At 48.9% G+C, this 25895-nt stretch overlaps 1 protein-coding gene across 2 annotated transcripts in view; it reads left to right on the forward strand.

Moving 5' to 3' along the window:
- Positions 1 to 25895, forward strand: part of prkcq (protein kinase C, theta) — a 79067-nt gene that overhangs the window by 38576 nt on the left and 14596 nt on the right. Inside the window, exons 3-12 of one of the 2 annotated variants that reach the window (XM_055653454.1) lie at positions 6679 to 6878; positions 9282 to 9342; positions 11980 to 12145; positions 13168 to 13199; positions 13287 to 13371; positions 16627 to 16757; positions 19297 to 19406; positions 20952 to 21057; positions 22698 to 22855; positions 24650 to 24823. In XM_055653454.1, coding sequence (XP_055509429.1) covers positions 6679 to 6878; positions 9282 to 9342; positions 11980 to 12145; positions 13168 to 13199; positions 13287 to 13371; positions 16627 to 16757; positions 19297 to 19406; positions 20952 to 21057; positions 22698 to 22855; positions 24650 to 24823 — 1223 coding nt within the window. The remainder of the gene's footprint in view (positions 1 to 6678; positions 6879 to 9281; positions 9343 to 11979; positions 12146 to 13167; positions 13200 to 13286; positions 13372 to 16626; positions 16758 to 19296; positions 19407 to 20951; positions 21058 to 22697; positions 22856 to 24649; positions 24824 to 25895) is intronic. The other variant, XM_055653455.1, reaches the window with a different exon arrangement.

The following is a 25895-nucleotide window of genomic DNA, read 5'->3' on the forward strand; positions in this document are numbered from 1 at the left end:
GTCTACCTTCCTTCCATTGACTCCATCTACACCTCACACTGCCTCGGCAAGGCCAGCAGCATCATCAAGGGTCAGTCGCACCTCGGTCACTCTCTCTTCATATATTTTATGTTCATAAGTGATAGGAGCAGTAATAGGCCATTCGGCCCATCCAGCCTACTCCGCCATTCAATCTATCTCTCCCTCCCAACCCCGTTCTCCTGCCTTCTCCCCGTAACCCCTGACACACTGATCAAGAATCTATCTATCTCCGCCTTAAAAATATCCACTGACCAGGCCTCCACACCCGTCTGTGGCAAAGAATTCCACAGATTCACCACCCTCTGGCTAAAGTAATTCCTCCTCATCTCCTTTTTAAAGGAACGTGCTTTAATTCCTAGACTCTCCCACTAGTGGAAACATCCTCTCCGCATCCACTCTATCCAGGCCTTTCACTATTCAATACGTTTCAATGAGGTCCCCCCTCATTCTTCTAAACTCCAGCGAGTACAGGCCCAGTGGTGTCAAACGCTCATCATATGTTAACTCACTCATTCCTGGGATCATTCTTGTAAACCTCCTCTGGACCCTCTCCAGAGAACAGCACATCCTTCCTCAGATATGGGGCCCAGAATTGCTCACAATATTCCCAATGCGGCCTGACCAGCGCCTTATAGAGCCTCAGCATTTACACCCCTGCTCTTGTATTCAGCCGAAAGAGTTAGGCCATTTGGCCCATCTAGTCCACTCCGCAATTCAATCACGGCTGATCTATCTCTCCCTCCTAACCCCATCCTCCTGCCTTCTCCCCATAACCCCTGACACCCGTACTAATCAATAATCTATCTACCTCTGCCTAGCGGAATGGCGGGACTGGCATATGATGCAAGAATGGGTTGACTGGGCTTGTATTCACTGGAATTTAGAAGGATGAGAGGGGATCCTATAGAAACACAAAAAAATTCTTAAGGAATTGGACAGGCTGGATGCTGGAAAAATGTTCCCCATGTTGGGGGAGTCCACAACCAGGGGTCACACAGTTTAAGAATAAGGGGTAGGCCATTTAGGACTGAGACGAGGAAAAACGTTTTCCAGTTGTGAATCTGTGAAATTCTCTGCCACAGAATTAAACCGAAGATAGGCACAAAAAGCTGGAGTAACTCAGTGAGACAGGCAGCATCTCTGGAGGGAAAGGAATGGGTGACAAAGGGTCTCGACCCGAACCGCCACCCATTCCTTCTTGCCAGAGATGCTGCCTGTCCCGCTGAGTTACTCCAGCTTTTTGTGTCTATCTTCTCGTAGGAAACCCACGCCGTCACAGGGAGATCGTGCAAACTCCACAGGCACAGACAGCACCCGAGGTCAGGATCGAATCCGGGTTTGTGGAGCTGGAAGGCAGCGGGACTACCCGCTGTGCCGGACAAATTGCTTTTCTCCACTCCTACTACTTACTATAATGCAAGATATTCTTAGACTCTGTATCAATGTCTTTGAAGCAATGCTAAACATTATGTTTCGGACAAGCACTTTGCAGTAATTGCCAGTGGAATCTGACTTCACTTGCAGGTAGCGTCTTAGTACAAGTAAAATAATACTTGTGGTGGAAACCACCAACAGAGTAGCTTCAGCACGTTGGAGCAGCGGGTAGAGCTGCTGCCTCACAGCACCAGAGACCCGGGCTCAATCCTAACCTAGGGTGCTGTCTGTGTTTGTGGAGTTTGCACGTTCTCCCCGTGACCCACGTGGGTTTCCTCCGGGTGCTGCGGTTTCCTCCCACATCCCTCAGAGGGCGGTGGAGGAAGGTTCTCTGGATACTTTCAAGAGAGAGCTAGATAGGGCAGAGTCAGGGGATATGGGGAGAAGGCAGGAACGGGGTACTGATTGGGGTTGAACAGCCATGATCACATTGAATGGCGGTGCTGGCTGGAAGGGCCGAATGGCCTCCTCTTGCACCTATTGTCATGGTCGCTGAAGATGGACCAGGGGCATTCTAGGGATCGCCATCACTGGCAACGTGGTGGTGGGAGTCAACATCTCCGATGACCTCTCTTGGACCCACAATACCTCTACTCTGATCAAGAAGGCTCATCAGCGTCTCTTCTTCCTGAGGAGACTGAAGAAGGTCCATCTGTCTCCTCAGATCCTGGTGAACTTCTACCGCTGCACCATCGAGAGCATCCTTACCAACTGCATCACAGTATGGTATGGCAACTGCTCTGTCTCCGACCGGAAGGCATTGCAGAGGGTGGTGAAAATTGCCCAACGCATCACCGGTTCCTCGCTCCCCTCCATTGAGTCTGTCCAAAGCAAGCGCTGTCTGTGGAGGGCGCTCAGCATCGCCAAGGACTGCTCTCACCCCAACCATGGACTGTTTACCCTCCTACCATCCGGGAGGCGCTACAGGTCTCTCCGTTGCCGAACCAGCAGGTCGAGGAACAGCTTCTTTCCGGCGGCTGTCACTCTACTCAACAACGTACCTCGGTGACTGCCAATCACCACCCCCCCCCCCCGGACACTTATTATTATTTATTCAAATCGTTTGCTATGTCGCTCTTCAATGGAGATGCTAAATGCATTTCGTTGTCTCTGTACTGTACACTGACAATGACAATTAAAATTGAATCTTGAATCTTGTGTGAGTGTGGAGATGGCCACTGGTCACGAAACGCACCATGCCGTGTGAGTGAGACCCCAGGATCCCAGTGTTTCAGTTCAGTTGAGTTTATTGTCACGTGTACCGAGGTACAATGTTGCGTGCTAACCAGTCAGCGGAAAGACAATACATGATTACAATCGAGCCGTCCACAGTGTACAGATACAGGATATAGGAAATAATGTATGCAGTGCAAGGTAAAGTCCGATCAAGGATCAAGTCCGATCAAGGATAGTCCGAGGGTCACCAATGTGGTAGATAGTAGTTCAGGACCGCTCTCTGTTTCAGTTGCCTGATAACAGCTGGGAAGAAACTATCCCTGAATCTGGAGGTGTGCGCTTTCACACTTCTGTACCTTTTGCCCGATGGGAGAGGAGGCCAAGTCATTCGGCCCATCGAGTCCATGTTGTCCAGCGATCACCCATTCACACAAGTTCCCATTTTCTCATCCACTCTCTAACGCACTACTGAGCCTGCTGGTTGTCCAACGTTCTCTAGAACAGCGGTTAATCAAACGGCTTGTTGCCCCGTGGATTTAAAAACTTCACTAGTGCACCGATGGAAAGTTGTCTGCATCATTTCGACGAAGTGAAACTTGTGAACTTTTCGTACCTATGGTTTAATATGTCGTTATTAAACTGTTATTTCCCCACACTGAAGCTGTGGAGAGTGGAAAATGTCAGCAGTTCCTATTATTAGTCTTTCACAAAACCACAACCCCTTTTCCTAGCTTTTTACACCATGTTACAAGAAGTGGTGAACACTGCCCGGTCCATCACAGGTACTGACCTCCCCACCATCGAAGGGATCTACAGGAGTCACTGCCTCAAAAAGGCAGCCAGCATCATCAGAGACCCACACCATCCTGGCCATGCTCATCTCGCTACCATGGGGAAGAAGGTACAGGAGCCTGAAAACTGTGACCTCCAGGTTCAAGAACAGCTTCTTCCCTACAGCCATCAGGGTCTTGAACACTATAAACTCCAAACATACTTGGGGGCATTATGTCTGTGTGGAGTTTGCACGTTCTCCCTGGGACCTAGTGGGTTTCCTCCGGGTGCTCCGGTTTCCTCCCACATCCTAAAGACGTGCGATGTTTGTAGGTTAATCGGCCCCTCTGTAAATTGCCCCCCAGTGTGTAGGGAGTGGATGAGAAAGTGGGATAGCATGGAACTGGTGTGAACGGGTGATCGATGGTCAGCGCGGACTCGGTGGGCCGAAGGGCCTGTTTCCACGCTGGGTCTTTCAGTCAGTCAAAGCCTTCCATCGTAGGGATTGGGCAATGAATGCTTTTAAGGAGGAGATTGACAGATTCTTGATTAGTGTGGGTGTCGGGAGTTATGGGGAGAAGGCAGGAGAATGGGGTCAGGAGGGAGAGATAGGGCGGTCACGGTGGTGCAGCGGTAGAGTTGCTGCCATACAGCGCTTGCAGCACCGGAGACCCGGGTTCGATCCCGACTACGGGCGCTGTCTGTACGGACTTTGTACATTCTCCCCGTGACCTGCGTGGGTTTTCTCCGAGATCTTCGGTTTCCTCCCACACTCCAAAGACGTGCAGGTTTGTTGGTTAATTGGCTTGGTGTAAGTGTGAATTGGCCCTAGTGTGTGTAGGATGGTGTTAGTGTGCGGGGATCGCTGGTCGGCGCAGATGTGCATTTAGAAGGAGATGAGGAGGAATGGCTTTGGTCAGAGGGTGGTGAACTGTGGCATCTAGGTGTGTGGAGAGCAAGAATTAGTTAAGACCAAAGTTGGACCCTAGAAGAATGAAAAGGGTGAATTTATTATGGGGAACAAGGAAATGGCAGATGAGTTGAACAGGTACTTTGGACCTGTCTTCCCTAAGGAGGACACAAACAATCTTCCTAATGCACTAGTGGCCAGAGGATCTGGGGTGACGGAAGAACCGAAGGAAATCCACATTGGGTAGGAAATGGTGTTGGGTAGACTGAAGGGACTGAAGGCTGATAAATCCCCAGGGCCTGATGGTCTGTATCCCAGGGTACTTAAGGACTTGGCTCTAGAAATTGTAGGCGCATTGGTGATAATTATCCAATGTAGCTAACATTATCCCACTTTTTAAGAAAGGCAGGAGAGAGGAAAACAGGGAATTATAGACCAGTTAGCCTGACATTGGTGGTGGGGAAGATGCTGGAGTCAATCATAAAAGATGAAATATTTGGATAGCAGTAACAGGATCGGTCCGAGTCAGCATGGATTTACGAAGGGGAAATCATGCTTGACTAATCTTCTGGAATTTCTTGAGGATGTAACTAGGAAAATGGACAAGGGGAGAGCCAGTGGATGTAGTGTACCTGGACTTTGAGAAAGCATTTGGTAAGGTCCCACATAAGAGATTAGTGGGCACAAACAATGGATAGAAAATTGGTTGGCAGACAGGAAACAAAGAGTAGGGATTAACGGGTCCCTTTCAGAATGGCAGGCAGTGACTAGTGGGGTACCACAAGGCTCGGTGCTGGGACCCCAGCTATTTGCAATATATATTAATGATTTAGATGAAGGGTTTCAAAGTAACATTAGCATATTTACAGATGACACAAAGCTGGGTGGCAGTGTGAACTGTGAGGAGGATGCTATGAGAATGCAGGGTGACTTGGACAGGTTGGGTGAGTGGGCAGATGCATGGCAGACGCAGTTTAATGTGGATAAATGTGAGTATCCACTTTGGTAGCAAAAACAGGAAGGCAGATTACTATCTAAATGGTGTCAAGCTGGGAAAAGGGGAAGTACAACGGGATCTGGGGTCCTTGTTCATCGGTCACTGAAAGTAAGCTTGCAGGTACAGCAGGCAGTGAAGAAAGTGAATGGCGTGTTGGCCTTTCATAACAAGAGGAGTTGAGTATTGGTGCAACACTTGTACAGGGCCCTAGTGAGACCACAGTATTGTGTGCAGTTTTGGTTCCAAATTTGAGGAAGGACATTCTTGCTATTGAGGAAGTGCAGCATAGGTTCACAATGTTAATTCCCGGGATGGCGGGACTGTCATATGCTGAGAGAATGGAGCGGCTGGACTTGTATACTCTGGAATTTAGAAGGATGAGAAGGATGAGAGGGTAGGCGGCGCGACTCTCGGGAGACCTGACCTTTTCTTTGTCGGGTCTCCGTTGTCGTTGGGGCTGCAATGAGGAGCGGCCTCCAACAGGAGAAGACTGGGGGCTCTGGTGCCGACGAATCACCTCACCTCACCGTCGCGGAGCTGGCCGAGTCCAGAGCGGGTGGAGCGGTGGAGGAGCGCTGCTACTGCTGCGGCCCGACCTCCGGAGATTCAGAGGCTGCAACTGCGGGTCTGGCGGACGGCAGCAACGGGAGCCCGCGGGTCCCTGGAGGGAGACCGCTTTTCAGGGCTCACGCAATGGCGAGTTCTCCCGCCCGAGTTGCGGGGTCGAAGAGCTCCTGGAGCGGGGCCTGACATCACCGCCCCGCGCGGCTTGGAATGGCTGCGGGACTCTGCGAGCGCACGCCGGGGGCTCTAACACCAAGACCCGGTGTGCGATCTTGCACCACCCGGCGTGGCTTTAATGGCCGCGGGCCAATCGCCATCGCCAGCCGGGGGCTTTGACTTTGACTCTGACATCGGGGGGGGGGGGGGGGGAGTGCAGTGGAGAGATACGTTTTTTTGGCCTTCCATCACAGCGATGTGATGGATGTTTATGTAAATTATGTTGTGTCTTGGGTCTATTTGTTTGTAATGTATGGCTGCAGAAACGGCATTTCGTTTGGACCTCAAGGGGTCCAAATGACAATTAAATTGAATCTTGAATCTTGCTCTTGTATCTCATTGAAACATATAAGATAATTAAGGGTTTGGACACGCTAGAGGCAGGAAACATGTGCCCGATGTTGGGGGAGTCCAGAACCAGGGGCCACAGTTTAAGAATAAGGAGTAAGCCATTTAGAACAGAGACGAGGAAACACTTTTTCTCACAGAGAGTGGTGAGTCTGTGGAATTCTCTGCTCGAAGGGCTGAATGGCCTACTCCTGCACCTATTTTCTATGTTTCTATGTTATGTGTGTGAATGCCTCCACAGAGAAAGGGCAGATCTTAATGCAGAAGAAGCCCACCATGTACCCGCCCTGGAACAGCACCTTCGACGCCCAGATCAACAAGGGTCACCTGATGCATATCGTCATCAAAGACAAGAGCGTGGAGCTCATCTCCGAGACCACCGTCGAGCTCAACTCCCTGGCCGAGAAATGTAAACGCAACCAAGGCAAAGCCGACATCTGGGTAAAGTATCGATTAGTTGCTGCACTATTTATTGGCACCGCACCAATCATTACAACATAGACAATAGGTGCAGGAGGAGGCCATTCGGCCCTTCGACCCAGCACCGCCATTCATTGTGATCATGGCTGATCATCCCCAATCAATAACCCGTGCCTGCCTTCTCCCCATATCCCTTGACTCCACTAGCCGCTAGAGCTCTATCTAACTCTCTCTTAAATCCATCCAGCGACTTGGCCTCCACTGCCCTCTCTACATTGACTGATTGATGTAGAAATCCAGTTGGAAACTGCATCCCATCGAGTCCACATTCAATCATGGCTGATCTATCTCTCCCTCCTAACCCCATTCTCCTGCCTCCTCCCCATAACCCCTGACAAGAATCTATCTCTTTGCCTTAAAAATATCCATTGACTTGGCCTCCATAGCCCTCTGCAGCAATGAATTCCACAGATTCCAAGCGATTCCACCTCATCTCCTTCTTTAGTTTATTTTCGTTAGATTTCGTTTTGTTTCGTTTCAAGTTACAGCGTGGAAACAAGTCCTTCGGCCCACCAAGTCCGCGCCGACCCTCGGTCACCTTTCCACACCAAGTTTAGTTTAGAGAGTGCGGAGGAACAGACACTTTGGCCCACCGTGTCCGCACTGACCAGCGGTCGCCCGTTCACAGTGGCGCAGCGGTAGAGTTGCTGACTTGCAGAGAATGCAGCGCCGGAGACCCGGGTTCGATCCCGACTATGGGTGCTGTCTGTACGGAGTTTGCACGTTCTCCCCGTGACCTGCGTGGGTTTTCTTTGAGATCTTCGGTTTCCTCCCACACTCCCAAGACGTACAGGATGTAGGTTAATTGGCCTGGTATAAATGTAAAAAAAATGTCAACAAAATAAATTAAAAAAATTGTCCCTAGCGTGTGTAGGATAGTGTTAGCGTGCGGGGATCGCTGGTCGGCGCGGACCCGGTGGGCCGAAGGGCCTGTTTCCGCGCTGTATCTCTAAATTAAAACTAGTTTAGTTTAGTTTTATTTAGGTTTGTTTAATTTAGAGATACAGCGGAGAAACAGGCCGTTCGGCCCACCGAGTCCGCGCCGACCAGCGATCCCCGCACGCTAACACTATCCTACACACACTAGGAACAATTTACAATTTTTGCCGAAGCCAATTAACCGACAAACCCGTAAGTCTTTGGAGGAGAGCAGAGCACCCGGAGAAAACCCACGCGGGTCACGGGGAGAACGTGCGAACTCCATACAGACAGCACCCGTAGTCGGGATCGAACCAGGGTCTCCAGTGCTGTAAAGCAGTAACTCTACCGATGTACCAACGTTCCGCCACATTAGTTCTACATCACATTTTCTCATCAACTCCCAACACGCTAAGGAGCAATTTACAGAGGCACAGTCTGAAGAAGGGACTTGACCCGAAACGTCACCTATCCATGTTCTCCAGAAATGCTGTCTCACCCACTGAGTTACTCCAGCGTTTTGTGTCTACCTTCGATTTAAACCAGCATCTGCAGTTTGTGTACAACAGCCTGACATGTCCCCCATGCACTAGAGTGAAGTCTTGTACTGTTATTCAAGGCGTCCGCTAACAATGACCAAGGTTTCAAGTATGGCCTTGCAAAGTCACGAACCTTGCAGTAAAATCAAGTCTGAAGCATACACCGTCAGATTCAATCTCCAACGTTCCAGAGAAAACAAAGAGGGTCTTGGTGAGACCACACCTGGAGTATTGCGTACAGCTTTGGTCTCCTAATCTGAGGAAGGACATTCTTGCCATAGAAGGAGTACAGAGAAGATTCCTGGGATGGCAGGACTTTCAAATGAAGAAAGACTGGATAGACTCGGCTTGTACTCGCTAGAATTTAGAAGATTGAGGGGGGGATCTTATAGAAACTTACAAAATTCTTAAGGGGTTTGACTGGCTAGATGCAGGAAGATTGTTCCCGATGTTGGGGAAGTCCAGAACAAGGGGTCACAGTTTAAGGATAAGGGGGAAGTCTTTTAGGACCGAGATGAGAAAAACATTTTTTTTTCACACACAGAGAGTGGTGAATCTGTGGAACTCTCTGCCACAGAAGGTAATTGAGGCCACAGTTCATTGGCTATATTTAAGAGGGAGTTAGATGTGGCCCTTGTGGCTAAAGGGATCAGGGGGTATGGAGAGAAGGCAGGTACAGGATACTGATTGGATGATCAGCCATGATCATATTGAATGGTGGTGCAGGCTCGAAGGGCTGAATGGCCTCTACTCCTGCACCTGTTGTCTATGTTTCTATCCTCCCCTTGTGGCTAATGCCCTCTGATCCAGGCAGAATTCTGGTAACGGTCAAACAATCATCGTATTGTAATCGTGTTTTACTTCTTGCGATTAATCTTTTGTTCCTTCTTCGTTTATAACAAAACAGTTGGACCTAAAACCCCGCGGTCGGATGCTGATGAGTGCGAATTACTATCTCGAACAAAATGGTGAGTGTTTGTACCTGTCGTTCCGTGACACTGCTTAAAGCCCACAGTTACTCTGAGCACCACATCAGTCCACTTTGGTCCAGTTCATTGTCACGTGTACCGAGGTACAGTGAAAGGCTTCTGTCACGTGGACTAGAGGTCACAGCCTCAAAATTAAAGGATGTTCCTTTAGGAGACCCAATGAGGGGGGAATATCTTTCGTCAGAGGGCGGTGGACCTTTGGGGTTCTTTGCCACAGAAGGCAGTGGAGGCCGGGCGCGTCTTTGGAGCGCGGGAGGAAACCGGAGATGGCGGAGAAAACCAGCCAATAATCAATCAATATTAAACCAACACCAAGCCAATAATCAATCAATATTTTGTTTAAGAAGGAACTGCAGATGCTGGAAAATCGAAGGTACACAAAAAATGCTGGGGAAACTCAGCGAGTGAGGCAGCATCTATGGAGCGAAGGAAATAGGTGACGTTTTGGGTCGAGACCCGGAAAACATCTGTGGAGCGAAGGAATAGGTGACGTTTTGGGTCGAGACCCAGAAACCATCACCTATTCCTTCGCTCCATAGATGCCGTCTCACCCTCTGAGTTTCTCCAGCATTTTTGTCTACCTTCGAAGGAACAGAGCCGGTAGCTTTAGTTTGGATCATTGTCACGTGTACCGAGGTACAGTGAAAAGCACCCGTAGTCGGGATGGAACCCGGGTCTCTGGCGCCGCGAGGCAGCGACTCTCCCGCTGCGCCTCCGTGACATTCTTGTCTCGGTAACAAGTCACGTAATTCTCAGCGGGTGATTCATTTTAAGTGCACGCCGGAACATTCCTTAGGTTCTCAACACTTGAAGTCATTTAAACCATCGGTTGCTATGGCAACACGGTGCAATCCATGCGCACTCCGCTGACTATAGGCGGCATTTCTGAAACTTCTGTCTCGCCCCTGGCCGAATGAATGGAAAACTATTAACCTGCAAAAGAAAGAAATTTGCCGTTTAGATGAGATGTAAATTAATTTTAACAAATATCTTGATAAAATTATAATGGCAGACTGACCATTGAAGTGAGATCCAAGTGGACGTGGTATTGATTTATTATTGGCTGGTATTGGTTTAATATTGGTTGATTATTGGTTTATCTGGGTTTAATATTCTTCCCCCGCACAATTAAAGCATGGAATACTCTTCATCCTACCATAGTTACTCAACCATACACAACTACATTTAAGGTAGCTCTTCTCCAAGAATCCTTTATTGCTTAAGTCCACCCTCCACCACCTCCAGTTTAAATTCCATTTGGAATATATTGGAGGTCCAAGAACCAAGAATATTGGTTGATTATTGGCTTGTTATTGGTTAAATATTGATTGATTATTGGGTTGTTATTGGTTAAATATCGATTGATTATTGGGTTGGTATTGGTTAAATATCGATTGATTATTGGGTTGGTATTGGTTAAATATTGATTGATTATTGGGTTGGTATTGGTTAAATATCGATTGATTATTGGGTTGGTATTGGTTAAATATCGATTGATTATTGGGTTGGTATTGGTTAAATATTGATTGATTATTGGGTTGGTATTGGTTAAATATTGATCTATTATTGGCTTGGTATTGGTTAAATATCGATTGATTATTGGGTTGGTATTGGTTAAATATTGATTGATTATTTGGTTGGTATTGGTTCAATATTGATTGATTATTTGATTGGTATTGCTTAAATATTGATTGATTATTTGATTGGTATTGGTTAAATATTGATTGATTATTGGTTAAATTGGTATTGGTTAAATATTGATTGATTATTGGGTTGGTATTGGTTAAATATTGATTTATTATTGGGTTGGTATTGGTTAAATATTGATTGATTATTGGGTTGGTATTGGTTAAATATTGATTGATTATTGGGTTGGTATTGGTTAAATATTGGTTGATGGTACACAAAAATGTTTGAGAAACTCAGCGGGTGTAGCAGCATCTATGGAGCGAAGGAAATAGGCAACGTTTTGGGCCGAAACCCTTTGGGTTTCGACCCGAAACGTTACCTATTTCCTTTAGGTTTCGGGCCGACACGTTGCCTGTTTCCTTCCCTCCATAGATGCTGCTGCACCCGCTGAGTTTCTCCAGCATTTTTGTGTACCTTCGATTTTCCAGCATCTGCAGTTTCTTCTTAAACAAAATATTGATTGATTATTGGCTTGGTATCGGTTTAATATTGATTGATTATTGGCTTGGTATTGGTTTAATATTGATTGATTATTGGCTTGGTATTGGTTTAATATTGATTGATTATATTGATTGATTATTGGGTTGATGTTGGTTTAATTATTGGCAGGTGTTGTGAGAAACAATGAGAAACGTTGTTCTCCAGTCGAATCATACTGTTAGATATCATAGCTTCTGTTTTCCTTTTTACTGTACTGTATATATTTTAATATATGAATAAATATTTTTGATAATAAATAAAAATTAAAAATTTTTAAAACATTTAAAAAAAACGGTGCTGTTTTATGACACTGTTGGAATGTGTAGGTAGCGGAGGGTGGGGGGGGGGTCTCTCCTAGAAGGGAGGGGGAGAGATCACGTGGGGTTGTATTCAATGCCTGACCTCCTGTTTCCCACCCCCCCCCCACCCCCCCCCCCCTCTGCCCAGCAGGAGAGAAGGAAAGTGCGGAGGGCGAGGAGGAGGGTCTATTCGCCCGCCACCAGCGACGGGGAGCCATCAAACAGGCCAAGGTTCACACCGTCAAGTGCCATGAGTTCATCGCCACCTTCTTCCCACAGCCCACCTTCTGCTCCGTCTGCCACGAGTTTGTCTGGTACGTGGACCCCAACTCGCCTTGTTCCCCAAACACGGGGGGGTGCTTCCACAGTGTAAGGCCTGGGTAGAGTGACAGTAGACAATAGGTGCAGGAGTAGAGGCCATTCGGCCCTACCAACCAGCACCACCATTCGAGCACGGAACAAACCTCCCCTTTCCTTCCCCGCAGCCAACAGGGAGATGAGGTCACCTAATCCGTCTTGCTGGCCTGGACCAAGGACTGAATGAGTTCATGCCACGCCTGCGCTGGGTGGTAACATGAGACACCTCCGTATCTTGGCAGCGACAATAGGCAATAGGTGCAGGAGTAGGCCATTCGGTCCTTCGAACCAGCACCACCATTCAATGTGATCATGGCTGATCATCCCCAATCAGTACCCCGTTCCTGCCTTCTCCCCATATCCCCTGACTCCGCTATTTTTAAGAGCTCTATCTAACTCTCTCTTGAAAGTATCCAGAGAACCGGCCTCTGAGGCAGAGAATTCCATAGACTCACAACTCTCTGTGAGAAAAAGTGTTTCCTCGTCTCCGTTCTAAATGGCTTACCCCTTATTCTTAAACTGTGGCCCCTAGTTCTGGACTCCCCCAACATCGGGAACATGTTTCCTGCCTCTAGCGTGTCCGAACCCTTAATAATCTTATATTTTTCAATGAGATATCCTCTCATCCTTCTAAACTCCAGAGTGCACAAGCCCAGCCGCTCCATTCTCTCAGCATATGACAGTCCCGCCATCCTGGGAATTAACCTTGTAAACCTACACTGCACTCCCTCAATAGCAAGAATGTCCTTCCTCAATTATACAATAGACAATAGGTGCAGGAGTAGGCCATTTGGCCCTTCGAGCCAGCACCGCCATTCAATGTGATCATGGCTGATCATCCTCAATCAGTACCCCGTTCCTGCCTTCTCCCCATATCCCCTGACTCTGCTATCTTTAAGAGCCCTATCTAGCTCCACAAATGATGGGTCAATTGGCCGAATCTGCTCCTATAATTTATGAATTTCTTTTGTAATTGCAGGGGGTTGAATAAACAAGGATACCAGTGCAGACGTAAGTAGTTGCCAGCTCTACAGATGTTTCCAGAGAAAGATTTGAATGATGCTCTGAGTGTGATCAATATCTCCGCTTACTCCACAGAGTGCAACGCTGCCATTCATAAGAAGTGTATCGACAAGATTATCGCCAAGTGCACTGGGTCTGCCGTGAACAGCAGGGAGACTATTGTACGTATGTGATCTCAGTCCCAAAGCCACTGGTGTAGAGGGGCACAGAGGGCGGTGGGTGCCTGGAACGCGCTGCCAGGGGCGGCGGCAGATACGATAGTGCCGTTTCTTGGTTTCTTGGTCCTCCAAAATATTCCAAATGGAATTTAAACTGGAGGTGGTGGAGGGAGGACTTAAGCCAGAAAGGGTTTTTGGGAAGAAAAGAACGAGCTACCTTAAATTTAGTTGCACAAAAAAAGCTGGAGAAGCTCAGCGGGTGCAGCAGCATCTATGGAGCGAAGGAAATAGGCAACGTTTCGGGCCGAAACCCTTCTGGAAATAGGTAACGTTTCGGGCCGAAACCCGGAAGGGTTTCGACCCGAAACGTTGCCTATTTCCTCAGCTCCATAGATGCTGCTGCAGCCTTCGAAACCCTTAAATTTAGTTGCGTCTGGTTGGGTAACTATGGTAGGGTGGAGATTATTCCGTGCTTTAATTGTGCGGGGGGGGGAACGAATTGCTGTACACATCTCTGTCTTGGCGGCTTGTATCTCAAACTGGATCGAATGCCCTCGTCTGCTCCTAATTGTGTTAGGGTTTGGTGTAGGTCTTGGAGTCTATGTCGAGCTGGCCATTTAACATTCTGTAAAAACAGGTCAAACGGTGAGCTTCACGTGTGTCTTGGAGAGGGTTCCACCCCGACCAGTGATTCAGGAGTTTGGTAACACTCGCTTCTCTCTCATAGGTGTTAGTAACAAATTACCTATGAGAGATGCATGTTTAAGACGCATTTGACTGCCCCCATCTACGCTAGTCCCTCATGTTGGCCTTTGGCCCATGTCTCCATTTTGTTTGGTTTACTTCAGAGATACAGCGCGGAAACAGGCCCTTCGGCCCACCGAGTCAGCGCCGACCAGCGATCTCCCCCCGCACACAAATACTACCCCGCACACACACTAGGGACAATTTAAATTAACACCAAAGCCAATTAGCCGACAAACCTGTACGTCTTTGGAGTGTGGGAGGAAACCGGAGCGCCCGGAGAAAACCCACGCAGGCCACGGGGAGAACGTACAAACTCCGTACAGACAGCGCCCGTAGTCAGGATCTCTGGAACCCGGGTCTCTGGCGCTGGATCACACCCTGGATACACGAGAAGAGAATTACTTCTATAAAGCAACGGAGGACCAGAGCTGTTTAAGAAGGAACTGCAGATGCTGGAAAATCGAAGGTAGACAAAAAATGCTGGAGAAACTCAGCGGGTGCAGCAGCATCTATGGAGCGAAGGAATTGTTGACGTTTCGGGTCAAGACCCGGAAAGCATCTATGGAGCGAAGGAATAGGTGACGTTTCGGGTCGAGACCCTTCCGGGTCTCGACCCGAAACGTCACCCATTCCTTCGCTCCATAGATGCTGCCTCACCCGTTGAGTTCCTCCAGCATTTTTGTCTACCTTCGAAAGAACAGAGCTGGTAGCTTTAGTTTAGATGATTGTCACGTGTACCGAGGTACAGTGAAAAGCTTTTGTTGCGCGCTAACCAGTCAGCGGAAAGACTATACATGATTACCATCGAGCCGTCCACAGTGTACAGATACAGGATAAAGGGGAATAATGTTTAGTGCCAGGTAAAGCCCGATCAAGGATAGTCCGAGGGTCTTCAATGCGGTAGATGTTAGGATTAGAAGGATGAGGGGGCACCTCATTGAAACTTACCGAATAATGAAAGGCCCGGATAGAGTGGATGTTTCCACTACTGGAAGAGTCTTGGATGAGAGGCCACAGCCTCAAAATACAAGGACGTTCCTTTAGGAAGGAAATGGGGAGGAATTTCTTCACCTAGAGGATGGTGAATCTGTGGAACTCATTGGTACAGAAGTCAATGGGAATATTTAAGGTGGAGATTGACAGATTCTTGATTAGTACGGGTGTCAGGGGTTACGGGGAGAAGGCAGGAGAATGGGGTTGAGAGGGAGAGATAGATAAGTAAGTAAGTAAGTTTATTGGCCAAGTATTCACATACAAGGAATTTGCCTTGGTGCTCCGCCCACAAGTAACAACATGACATACAGTGACAGTTACGAATGTCTCCGAAAACACTAAACATTAATAATGATAAAACATTAATGATAAAACACCATTGATCAAGCATGTGAACCAACACAATACCAAATCAAAGGGAGGCTACAGATTTTTGGCCGTTGAGTAGAGCAACTACTCGTGGATAAAAACTGTTTTTATGTCCTGGCTGTGGCAGCTTTGACAGTCCGGAGTCGCCTTCCAGAGGGAAGTGATTCAAAGAGTTTGTGGCCAGGGTGAGAGGGGTCAGAGATGATCTTCCTGGCCCTTGCTCGCTTCCTGGCCCTTGCAGTGTACAGTTCGTCAATGGAGGGGGAATAGATCAGCCACGATTGAATGGTGGGGTAGACTTGATGGGCAGAATGGCCTAATTATGTTCCTATTCACATATGAACGTCAGGACGTATCTGTGAATGAAAGCGTTACATGGAGTATTGGACTAAAAGCCCTAGTTGGGCCGAGCTGTACTGAATGTCCAGGACCTCACTGTCCAAAACCAGAATTGATCGAGTGGGGGAGTCCAGAACCAGGGGTCACACAGTTTAAGAATAAGAATAAGGCCAGTTAGGACTGAGATGTCCTTATAGAAACTTACAAAATTCTTAAGGGGTTGGACAGGCTAGATGCAGGAAGATTGTTCCCGATGTTGGGGAAGTCCAGAACAAGGGGTCACAGCTTAAGGATAAGGGGGAAATCCTTTAAAACCGAGATGAGAAGAACGTTTTTCACACAGAGAGTGGTGAATCTCTGGAACTCTCTGCCGCAGAGGGTAGTCGAGGCCAATTCATTGGCTATATTTAAGAGGGAGTTAGATGTGGCCCTTGTGGCTAAAGGGATCAGGGGGTATGGAGAGAAGGCAGGTACGGGATACTGAGTTGGATGATCAGCCATGATCATATTGAATGGCGGTGCAGGCTCGAAGGGCCGAATGGCCTCCTCCTGCACCTAATTTCCATGTTTCTATGTGGAAAAACCTTTTCACCCAGAGAGTTGTGAATCTGTGGGATTCTCTGCCACAGAAGGCAGTGGAGGCCAATTCACTGGGCGTTGTCAATGTTGACATGGAATGCTGGAGTAACTCGTCTATGGAAAGAAGGAATGGGTGCCTGACCCGCTGAGTTACTCCAGTATTTTGTGTCTCCCCTAAACAATCTCTCTCATGTTTTCACTGACCACCGTTTTTCTCCGTTGCCTTCCAGTTTCCACAAGGAGAGGTTTAAAATCGACATGCCGCACAGGTTTAAAATCTACAACTACAAGAGTCCAACCTTCTGTGAACACTGTGGCACTCTACTCTGGGGCCTGGCAAGGCAGGGGTTAAAATGTGAAGGTAAATGTGCAGGTTGTTCCGTGGATGCTGCCTGACCCGCTGAGTTACTCCAGCACTCTGTGAAACGTCACCTATCCATGTTCTCCACAGATGCTGCCTGACCCGCTGAGTTACTCCAGCACTCTGTGAAACGTCACCTATCCATGTTCTCCACAGATGCTGCCTGGCCCGCTGAGTTATGGTGCAGCAGCATCTATGGAGCGAAGGAAATAGGCAACGTTTCGGGCCGAAACCCTTCTGGAAATAGGCAACGTTTTGGGCCGAAACCCGGAAGGGTTTCGACCCGAAACGTTGCCTATTTCCTTAGCTCCATAGATGCTGGACCCGCTGAGTTACTCCAGCACTCTGTGAAACGTCACCTATCCATGTTCTCCACAGATGCTGCCTGCACCCGCTGAGTTACTCCAGCACTCTGTGAAACGTCACCTATCCATGTTCTCCACAGATGCTGCCTGACCCGCTGAGTTACTCCAGCACTACCTAGGCATCATGTTCTGCAGAGACATCGTGGGCCGAAGGGCCTGTTCCCCTGCTGTACTGTTCAATGTTCTATGCTGGACCTTTGAGCAAAAGCACAAGGTCTTGGGTGAACTCGGGGGGGTCTGGGCCATTCTATGTTCTATGCAGGGTGATTAATGTGGGGAGACCCTCTGCCTCACAGCACCAGAGACCCGGGTTCAATCCTGACCTCGGGTGCTGTCTGTGTGGAGTTTGCACGTTCTCTCTCCGACCTGCTTGGGTTTCCTCCGGCTGCTCCGGTATCCTCCCACATCCCAAAGACGTGCGGGTTTGTAGGCTCTGCTTCTAAATCGGCAATTCTGTTTTGTAATTGGCAAATTGCCCCCTAGTGTGCATGCAGTGGATGAGAAAGTGGGATAATTCAGATTCAGATTCAGATTCAATTTTAATTGTCATTGTCAGTGTACAGTACAGAGACAACAAAATGCACAAAACGAAGTTCGATAACATAGAACTAGTGTGGACTGTTCCGTGCTGTATGTCGAAATGACGCAGAAAACATTTGCATCGGTGTGCTAGTGAAATTTTTAACGGTGTAATATACTGTTAGAATACCGCTGTTAAAAAGAATGTGGGACTAACAGCAGCCTTGGTAGTGTGTTAGAGAGTGGATGAGAAAAGACTCGAAAATCTATCTATCTCTGTCTTAAAAATATCCACTGACATGTGGCCTCCACAGCCATCTGTGGCAAAGAATTCCACAGGTTCACCACCCTCTGACTAAAGAAATTCCTCATCATCTCCTTTCTTAAAGAACGTCCTTTAATTCTGAGGCTGTGACCTCTAGTCCTGGACTCCTCCACCAGTGGAAACATCCTCTCCGCATCCACTCTATCCAGGCCTTTCACTATTCTGTAAGTTTCAATGAGGTCCCCCCTCATTCTTCTAAACTCCAGCGAGTACAGGCCCAGTGTCGTCAAACGCTCATCATAGGTTAACCCACTCATTCCTGGGATCATTCTTGTAAATCTCCTCTGGACCCTCTCCAGAGTCAGCACATCCTTCCTCAGATATGGTGCCCAAAGTTGCTCACAATATTCTCAATGCGGCCTGACCAACACCTTATAGAGCCTCAGCATTACATCCCCGCTCTTGTATACAAGCGACAGAGTTAGGCCATTTGGCCCATCGAGTCCATTCCGCCATTCAATCATGGCTGATCTATCTCTCGCTCCTAACCCCATTCTCCTGCCTTCTCCCCATACCTCCAGACACCCGTACTAATCAATAATCTATCTACCTCTGCCTAATGGAATGGCGGTACTGACATATGATGAAAGAATGGGCTGACTGGGCTTGTATTCACTGGAATTTAGAAGGATGAGAGGGAACCTTATAGAAACATGTGAAATTCTTAAGCGATTGGTCAGGCTAGATGCAGGAAAAATGGTCCGCATGTTGGGGGAGTCCACAACCAGGGGTCACACACAGTTTAAGAATAAGGGCTCGGCCATTTAGGTCCGGGATGAGGAAATATTTTTCACGCAGAGAGTTGTGAATCTGTGTAATTCTCTGCCACAGAAGGCAGTGGAGGCCAATTCATTGGATGTTTTCAAGAGAGAGTTAGACTTAGCTCTTAGGGCTAACGGACTCAAGGGATATGGGGAGAAAGCAGGAACGGGGTCATATTGAATGACGGTACTGGCTCGAAGGGCCAAATACTCCTGCACCTATTTCCTATGTTTCTGGTTCTGGTTTCTGGACGACAGATGGCGCAATGGGCTAAGTGTTCGGCTGGCGACCGGAAGGTAGCTGGTTCGAATCCCGCTTGGAGTGCATACTGTCGTTGTGTCCTTGGGGCAAGACCTTCACCCACCTTTGCCTGTGTGTATAAATGTAATGTAATTATGTGAAGCACTTTGGGGTCAATGCAAGTTGACTAAAAATGTGCTATATAAATAAGATTATTATTATTATTATTATAAAAATGTCCACTGACTTGGCCAATCGAGTAACGTCCTTGGCAGTGGTGAGGTTTGGGGAATTGACGCCATTCTGTCTGTCTCTTCTCTCGGGACAGAATGCGGGATGAACGTCCACCACAAGTGTCAGAACAAAGTGGCCAATCTGTGCGGAGTGAACCAGAAGATGATGGCGGAGGCCCTGGCCCAGATAGAGAGCGAACAGCAGGTGATTCCCGCCTTCTCCCCCCACCCCCAGCGACCAAGCCAGCCATGCGTGCGGGAACAGCTCCGTCCACCTCCGCGACAAACCGCAGAGAGTTGTAGACGCAGCCCAGACCATCACACACACACACAAACCAACCCCCCTTCCATCGACTCCATCTCCACCTCACGCTGCCTCGGCAAGGCCAGCAGCATCATCAAGGACCAGTCGCACCGGCCACTCCCTCTTCTCGAAATCAGAATCAGAATCAGAATAGTATTTACCAAGTATGTTCTTGCCCTCTCCCATCAGACAAGAGTTACCGAAGCACACCTCCAGATTCAGGGACAGTTTCTTCCCGGCTGTTATCAGGCAACTGAACCATCCCACCACAACCAGAGAGCGGTCCTGAACTACTATCTACCTCACTGGTGACCCTCAGACGCATCACAGCACGGTTTGGGAACAGCTCCGTCCAAGACCACAAGAAATTGCAGAGAATTGTGGACGCAGCCCAGACCATCCCACAAACCAACCTCCCTTCCACTGACTCCATCTCCACCTCGCGCTGCCTCGGCAAGGCCAGCAGCATCATCAAGGACCAGTCTCACCCCCGGCCACTCCCTCTTCTCCCCTCTCCCGTCGGGCAAGAGGTACAGAAGTGTGAAAACGAACGCACACACACCTCCAGATTCAGGGACAGTTTCTTCCCAGCTGTTATCAGGCAACTGAACCATCCTACCACAACTAGAGAGCGGTCCTGAACTATTATCTACCTCATTGGTGACCCTCGGACTATCCTTGATCGGAGTTTGCTGGCTTTACCTTGCACTAAACATTATTCCCTTATCGTGTATCAAACGTTTTTCACTGTACCTCGGTACACATGACAATAAACTAACTAACTAATCCTCCAACCTACCTCACTATGGCCCTCATACTTTTTTTTCCATAAATGACACTAGACAATAGGTGCAGGAGTAGGCCATTTGTCCTTTCGAGCCAACACCGCCATTCAATGTGATCATGGCTGATCATCCCCAATCAGTACCCCGTTACTTTTAAGAGCCCTATCTAGCTCTCGCTTGAAAGCATCCAGAGAATCTGCCTCCGCCGCCCTCTGAGGCAGAGATGATAGGAGGAGAATTAGGCCATTTGGCCCATCAAGTCTACTGCGCCATTGAATCATGGCTGATGGATCTCTCCCTCTCAACCCCATTCCCCTGCCTTCTCCCCATAAACCCTGACACCCGCACTAATCAAGAATCTAGCAATTGCCACTTTAAAAATACCCACTGACTTGTGGCCTCCACAGCCGTCTGTGGCAATGAGTTCCACAGATTCACCACCCTCTGGCTGAAGAAATTCCTCCCCATCTCATTCCTAAAGGAACATCCTTTAATTCCTTTAACTGGTCCTAGACTCTCCCACTAGTGGAAACATCCTCTCCACATCCACTCTATCCAGGCCTTTCACTATTTGGAAAGTAATTTTCTATCCCAATCCCAAGACTTGTTGCCCGTGTACGCCGAGTCTTTAACGCCCTGTTTATGCGCCTCTTTGCTGCAGGCACGTACCCAACGTGACAACGAGCACATCAGTCGAGAGGGACCTTTGAAAGTTGGCATTTTCGAGAAACCATCGGAGGATCCAAAGCCGACGGCATCGGTGAAAGGTGCAGTGGGTGGTGTTTAGTTTCGTTCAGAGATCCAGCGCGGAAACAGGCCCTTCGGCCCACCGGGTCCGCGCCGACCAGCGATCCCCGCACACTAACACGTTCCTACACACACATTTATACCAAGCGTGTCTATTGTCAAACCTGCACGTCTTTGGAGTGTGGGAGGAAACCGAAGATCTCGGAGAAAACCCACGCAGGTCACGGGGAGAGCGTACAATCTCCGTACAGACAGCGCCCGTAGTCGGGATCGAACCCGGGTCCCTGGTGCCATAGGGCAGCAATTCTACCGCTGCGCCACCGTGATATAGCTCTATAGGGCTATGTCACGGTATATCAGATAGGGCTCTTAAAGATAGGGGAGTCAGGGGATATGGGGAGAAGGCAGGAACGGGGTACTGATTGGGGATGATCACAGAACGGTCGACATGAGGTCGTAGGAGGTCTTTGTAACTCTCCTTCATGCTTGAGAGTGGTCCCCGCGTACTCGAGGTCTCAGCTAAGTCGCTGCGTTTTTTTCAATATGTTGAAAATCGCCCGCGAGTAAAAAAAGGGTCGCCATGGAAAAAATTGATACTTTTTTTACTCGCAGGTTTAGTCGTAGTAGGTCGGCACGTTAGTCATAGGTAGTCGAGGGTAGTCGAAGATAGTCTTCATCATAGTCGAAGAGAGGTCGAAGGAGATCGAAAGGAGGTCGTCTTCACTCTCCACTATTCGGTGTCCAATTTCCCCGAAGTTAGTTGTAGCTAGTTGTAGCTGGTCTTCAACATAGTTGAAGGAAGTCTTCAACATCATTTTTTCAAACTCTTCTAAACTCGCCAATTAGGTCGCCCAGGTGGGACAGCCCCTTAAGTTTGGCAGCATTGTCATGAGGGTCTGAGCCACATTGTGTGCTGGTATCTGAAGATAGGGAGGGAGGGGACATTCGGCAACAGTCCCGTCGATTTGCTTCATGCAACAAAGGGGATATATTGTCTGGGAAGGAACTGCAGGTGCTGGTTTACACTGAAGATTGACACAAAAATGCTGGAGTAACTCAGCGGGACGGGACGGGCGGCCCGGCCTCTCTGGAGAGCAGGAATGGGCGACGTTTTGGGTCAGAGTCCGAAGAAGGGTCTCGACCCGAAACGTCACCCATTCCTTCTCTCCAGAGACGCTGCCTGTCCCGCTGAGTTACTCCAGCATTTAGTGTCTACCTTCGTGTCCTCTACCTCCCCCAAGTGGCCAGTTCCAGAAGAGCAATGACTTTTACAAAAGTAGACACAAGGAACTGCAGATGCTGGAATCTTGCGGAGAACCAAAGTGCTGGAGGAACCTAGCAGATCGGGAGGAGATGGACAGGTGATGTTTTTGGGTAGGGACCCGGGGTCGATCCTGACTACGGGTGCTGTCTGTACGGAGTTTGCACGCTCTCCCCGTGACCTGCGTGGGTTTTCTCCGGGCGCTCCGGTTTCCTCCCACACTCCAAAGCCGTGCAGGTTGTAGGTTGTTGGTGTAAATGTAAATGGTCCCTAGTGCGTGTAGGGCAGTGTTAGCGTGTGGGGACCGCTGGGCAGAGCAGACTCGGTGGGCCGAAGAGCCTGTTTTCAGCGCTCTTATCTCCAAACTGAACTAAACTAAAAAAACATTATTTTCTCCAGAGGTGCAAGGAATCAGCTGGGAAACTCCTACGGAAGAGGAGACGAGCAGCCCTCCGGACTCGCCCATCTACGAGGAGGTTCCCAGCATCGATCAACGCAGGTTCACCGTCGATGACTTCACCCTGCACAAGATGTTGGGGAAAGGCAGCTTTGGAAAGGCAAGGAAATGAACGCACTTCATGCTGAGCGGTTCTACAAGATACAAGATACAAGATACAAGATACATTTAATTGTCATTTGGACCCCTTGAGGTCCAAACGAAATGCCGTTTCTGCAGCCATACATTACAAACACATAGACCCAAGACACAACATAATTTACATAAACATCCATCACATCGCTGTGATGGAAGGCCTAATAAACTTATCTCTCCACTGCACTCTCCCCCCCCCCCGATGTCAGAGTCAAAGTCATAGCCCCCGGCTGGCGATGGCGATTGTCCCACGGCCATTAAAGCCACGCCGGGTGGTGCGAGGTCGCACACCGGGTCTTGCTGTTAGAGCCCCCGGCGTGCGCTCGCAGAGTCCCGCGGCCATTCCAAGCCGCGCGGGGCAGTGATGTTAGGCCCCGCTCCAGGAGCTCTTCAACCCCGCAACTCTGGCGGGGGAAGTCGCCGTTGCGGGGTTGAAGATCTCCCACCAACCTCATTGGAGACCCTCGGGCTCTCTGTAATCGGACATTTACTGGACTTTATCTTGCACTAAAGGGTTGTTCCCTTCACCCTGTATCTGTTTAATTTGGTTTAGAGCTGTCGGGTTTTACTGAGGTACTGTGAAAAGCTTCAGTTTAGTTTAGAGATACAGCGAGGAAACAGGCCTACACACACACACGTCTTTGGGTTGTGGGAGGAAACTGGTGAGCGGTCACGGGGGAGAACATGCAAACTCCACACAGGCAGCATCAATAGTCAGGATTGAACCTGGGTCTCTGTTGCTGTAAGGCAGCAACTCTACTGCTGCGCCACCGTGCCACCTATAATGCTGCTGCAAGTAAGAAATGAACTGTTTCATTGTCGTTACATACGGCAATTAAACCTTCGTAGCTCTTCTATTCAATACTATCCTTACTCTTAACTTCAGACGGCGGGGGGGAGGGGAGAACAATAGACAATAGGCCATTCAGCCCTTCAAGCCAGCACCGCCATTCAATGTGATCATGGCTGATCATCCCCGATCAGTACCCCGTTCCTGCCTTCTCCCCATATCCCCTGACTCCGCTATCCCTAAGAGCTCTCTCTAGCTCTCTCTTGAAAGCATCCAGAGAACCGGCCTCCACCACCCTCTGAGGCATGAAGACAATGGAACAGCCGCGATGGGATACTTTGTCAGTGCCCTTTCTGTGGTGCCTCTTTGCATACCTTGGGAGTGCACATATCACTGTGGCATGTCACCTGTGACAATGAAATATCGTCCATTCATTCATTCATTCAACCATTCATTCATTCATTCTTTCATTTATTCATTCCTGGGAGTTTTGTTTAACCCAAGCTAATGATGTTCTTCATGTCTCCTGTGGTCGTTTGACAAAATGCTGGAGAATCTCAGCGGGTGAGGCAGCATCTATAGACCGAAGGAATAGGTGATGTTTCTGATCAAGACCCTTCTCCGAAGGAATAGGTGTCGTTTCGGGTACCTGAGGTACAGGATACTGAGTTGGATGATCAGCCATGATCATATTGAATGGCGGTGCAGGCTCGAAGGGCCGAATGGCCTACTCCTGCACCTATTTTCTATGTTTCTATGAGACCTCTCTTCGAAGGAATAGGTGACGTTTCGGGTGAGACCCTTCTTCGAAGGAATAGGTGACGAAACGTCGCCTATTCCTTCACTCCACAGATGCTGCCTCACCCGCTAAGTTTCTCCAGCATTTTTTTTTGTCTACCTTCGATTTTTCCAGCATCTGTAGTTCTTTCTTCAACACAAACCTCATGTCTCCTGTGCTCGTTTGTCCAGGTCTTCCTCGCTGAGTTGAAGGGCAGGAACGAGTTCTTTGCCATCAAGGCTTTGAAGAAAGACGTGGTCCTGCTGGACGATGACGTGGAATGCACCATGGTGGAAAAGCGAGTTCTCTCTCTGGCGTGGGAGCATCCCTTTCTCACTCATCTCTACTGCACGTTCCAAACCAAGGTAGGAGCCCTTCAAACAATCACCTTCCATCGCCCCGACTGCGTCTCGTATATTTCACGTTCGTGGGATAGGAGCAGAATGGGGCCATTCGGCCCGTCAAGTCTACCCCGCCATTCAATCATGGCTGATCTATCTCTCCCTCTCAACCCCATTCGCCTGCCTTCTCCCCATAACAATAGACAATGGACAATCGGTGCAGGAGTAGGCCATTCGGCCCTTCGAGCCAGCACCGCCATTCAATGTGATCATGGCTGATCATCCCCAATCAGTTCCCCATCCCTGCCTTCTCCACATATCCCCTGACTGCGCTATTTTTAAGAGCCCTATCTAGCTCTCTCTTGAAAGCATCCAGCCCTCTGAGGCAGAGATGATAGGAAGAGAATTAGGCCATTTGGCCCAGCAAAGTCCAATCAAGGATAGTCCGAGAGTCTCCAATGAGGTAGATAGTAGTTCAGGACCGCTCTCTGGTTGTGGTAGGATGGTTCAGTTGCCTGATAACAGCCGGGAAGAAACTGTCCCTGAATCTGGAGGTGTGTGTGCGTTGGTTTTCACACTTCTGTACCTCTTGCCCGATGGGAGAGGGGAGAAGAGGGAGTGGCCGGGGGGTGAGACTGGTCCTTGATGATGCTGCTGGCCTTGCCGAGGCAGCGTGAGGTGGAGATGGAGTCGATGGAATGGGGAGGTTGGTTTGCGTGATGGTCTGGGCATAATGAATTTGGTGTAGTTAGGACACCTTGCTGGTGTAGCAAGGACACTAAAGGGCCTGTCCCACTTACGTGATTTTTGCCAGCACCCGTCATAGTCTCAGCAGGTGGCCGATAATCTTCAACACGTTGAAAATCCAGCGGCGACCAGAAAAAGGTACGACTCTCACAACCATACGGGCGACATGTCGCGGGGTGAAGCCTGTATGGTGGTGAGTAGTCGCCCACAGAGTCGTACGTACCTTGTTTTGGTCGCCGCTGGATTTTCAACATGTTGAACATTTTCACCGACCTGCTTGCGACTATGACGGGTGCCGGCAAAAGGCGCCGAAAAGAATCACATGTGGGACAGGCCCTTTCGTGCCTTG

This window comes from Leucoraja erinacea, chromosome 22 (assembly GCF_028641065.1).
Source record: "Leucoraja erinacea ecotype New England chromosome 22, Leri_hhj_1, whole genome shotgun sequence".
NCBI lineage: Eukaryota > Metazoa > Chordata > Chondrichthyes > Rajiformes > Rajidae > Leucoraja > Leucoraja erinaceus.